The sequence below is a fragment of the Sinocyclocheilus grahami genome, unplaced genomic scaffold (genome assembly GCF_001515645.1).
Source record: "Sinocyclocheilus grahami isolate Dianchi unplaced genomic scaffold, SAMN03320097.WGS_v1.1 scaffold5121.1, whole genome shotgun sequence".
Classification (NCBI taxonomy): Eukaryota; Metazoa; Chordata; class Actinopteri; order Cypriniformes; family Cyprinidae; genus Sinocyclocheilus; species Sinocyclocheilus grahami.
Window position 1 is genome coordinate 352 of NW_015509892.1, and position 837 is coordinate 1,188.

Sequence of the window (837 nt, forward strand, 5' to 3'; positions counted from 1 at the left end):
TTAACTAGGCTATTACTTTATTGCAGTTATGTTATCAACCAACTTCGCATGTGTGGATGATAGCACAAAAGACCATTTTAAAAATTAAACATATAAGCAAACAAACAAATAAATAAGCCTCATGAGGGAGCATGACCACTAAAACAGTTCACACTTCAACTCCCCCAATTGTTCAAACCAAAACTACGCCCTTGAATACATGGCGTCTTGAAAATATTTCTTAAATGCAGTCAATATTTTAATATTCTAATAAGAGTATTTTGGCTGATACTGTAGTTCCTTTTTTGTTTGTTTGTTTAAGGCTGGTTTGGCCCTGTAGGCTTTGACCTCTTCCCCTCACAGTCTATTAATAGTCAGACTGAGACTGACTCGACACCGATTGTGTTTCACACACGCTCCTGAGCACTGGAATTCACTCTTCTTTCTGGAATTACTTAAACGAGTGTTTCTTGCGGATTAGTCGGTGTATGTGTGAGATATGAGCAGGCCTCGAGCAGTTCTCGGTTTAGCGGAGGAAGATAACCGGACTCTGTCGCGGCGGGAAGAAGCTGATCACCTTCTAAAGGCACGCTTTCTAGAAGCGCTCACGCGTAACGATGCGGTGGAGGTTGCAACAATTCTTCGCACCACTAGCATTGAAATAGACACCGTGTTAGACGTGGAGGACCGCGATATGATCCTTGCCTCGTATAAGCAAGGTAATTCATGTTGACGACACAACAGTCGCTCTTTCACCGGAGAAATCATTAGACTGTGTGACTGCAGTTAGTAATTCAGCCACAAGGGAGCGCTAGACTGCAAGTAACAGAGAATACAACAAGCGTCGTCTATGAACCT

At 42.7% G+C, this 837-nt stretch overlaps 1 protein-coding gene across 1 annotated transcript in view; it reads left to right on the plus strand.

The window, feature by feature from the left end:
- Positions 1 to 478: 478 nt before the first annotated feature.
- LOC107577102 (ankyrin repeat and SOCS box protein 4-like) overlaps positions 479 to 837 on the plus strand; it is a gene marked incomplete at its 3' end in the record, with an annotated part of 2,353 nt that continues 1,994 nt past the window's right edge. Inside the window, exon 1 of the mRNA XM_016263212.1 lies at positions 479 to 698. Coding sequence (XP_016118698.1) covers positions 479 to 698 — 220 coding nt within the window. The remainder of the gene's footprint in view (positions 699 to 837) is intronic.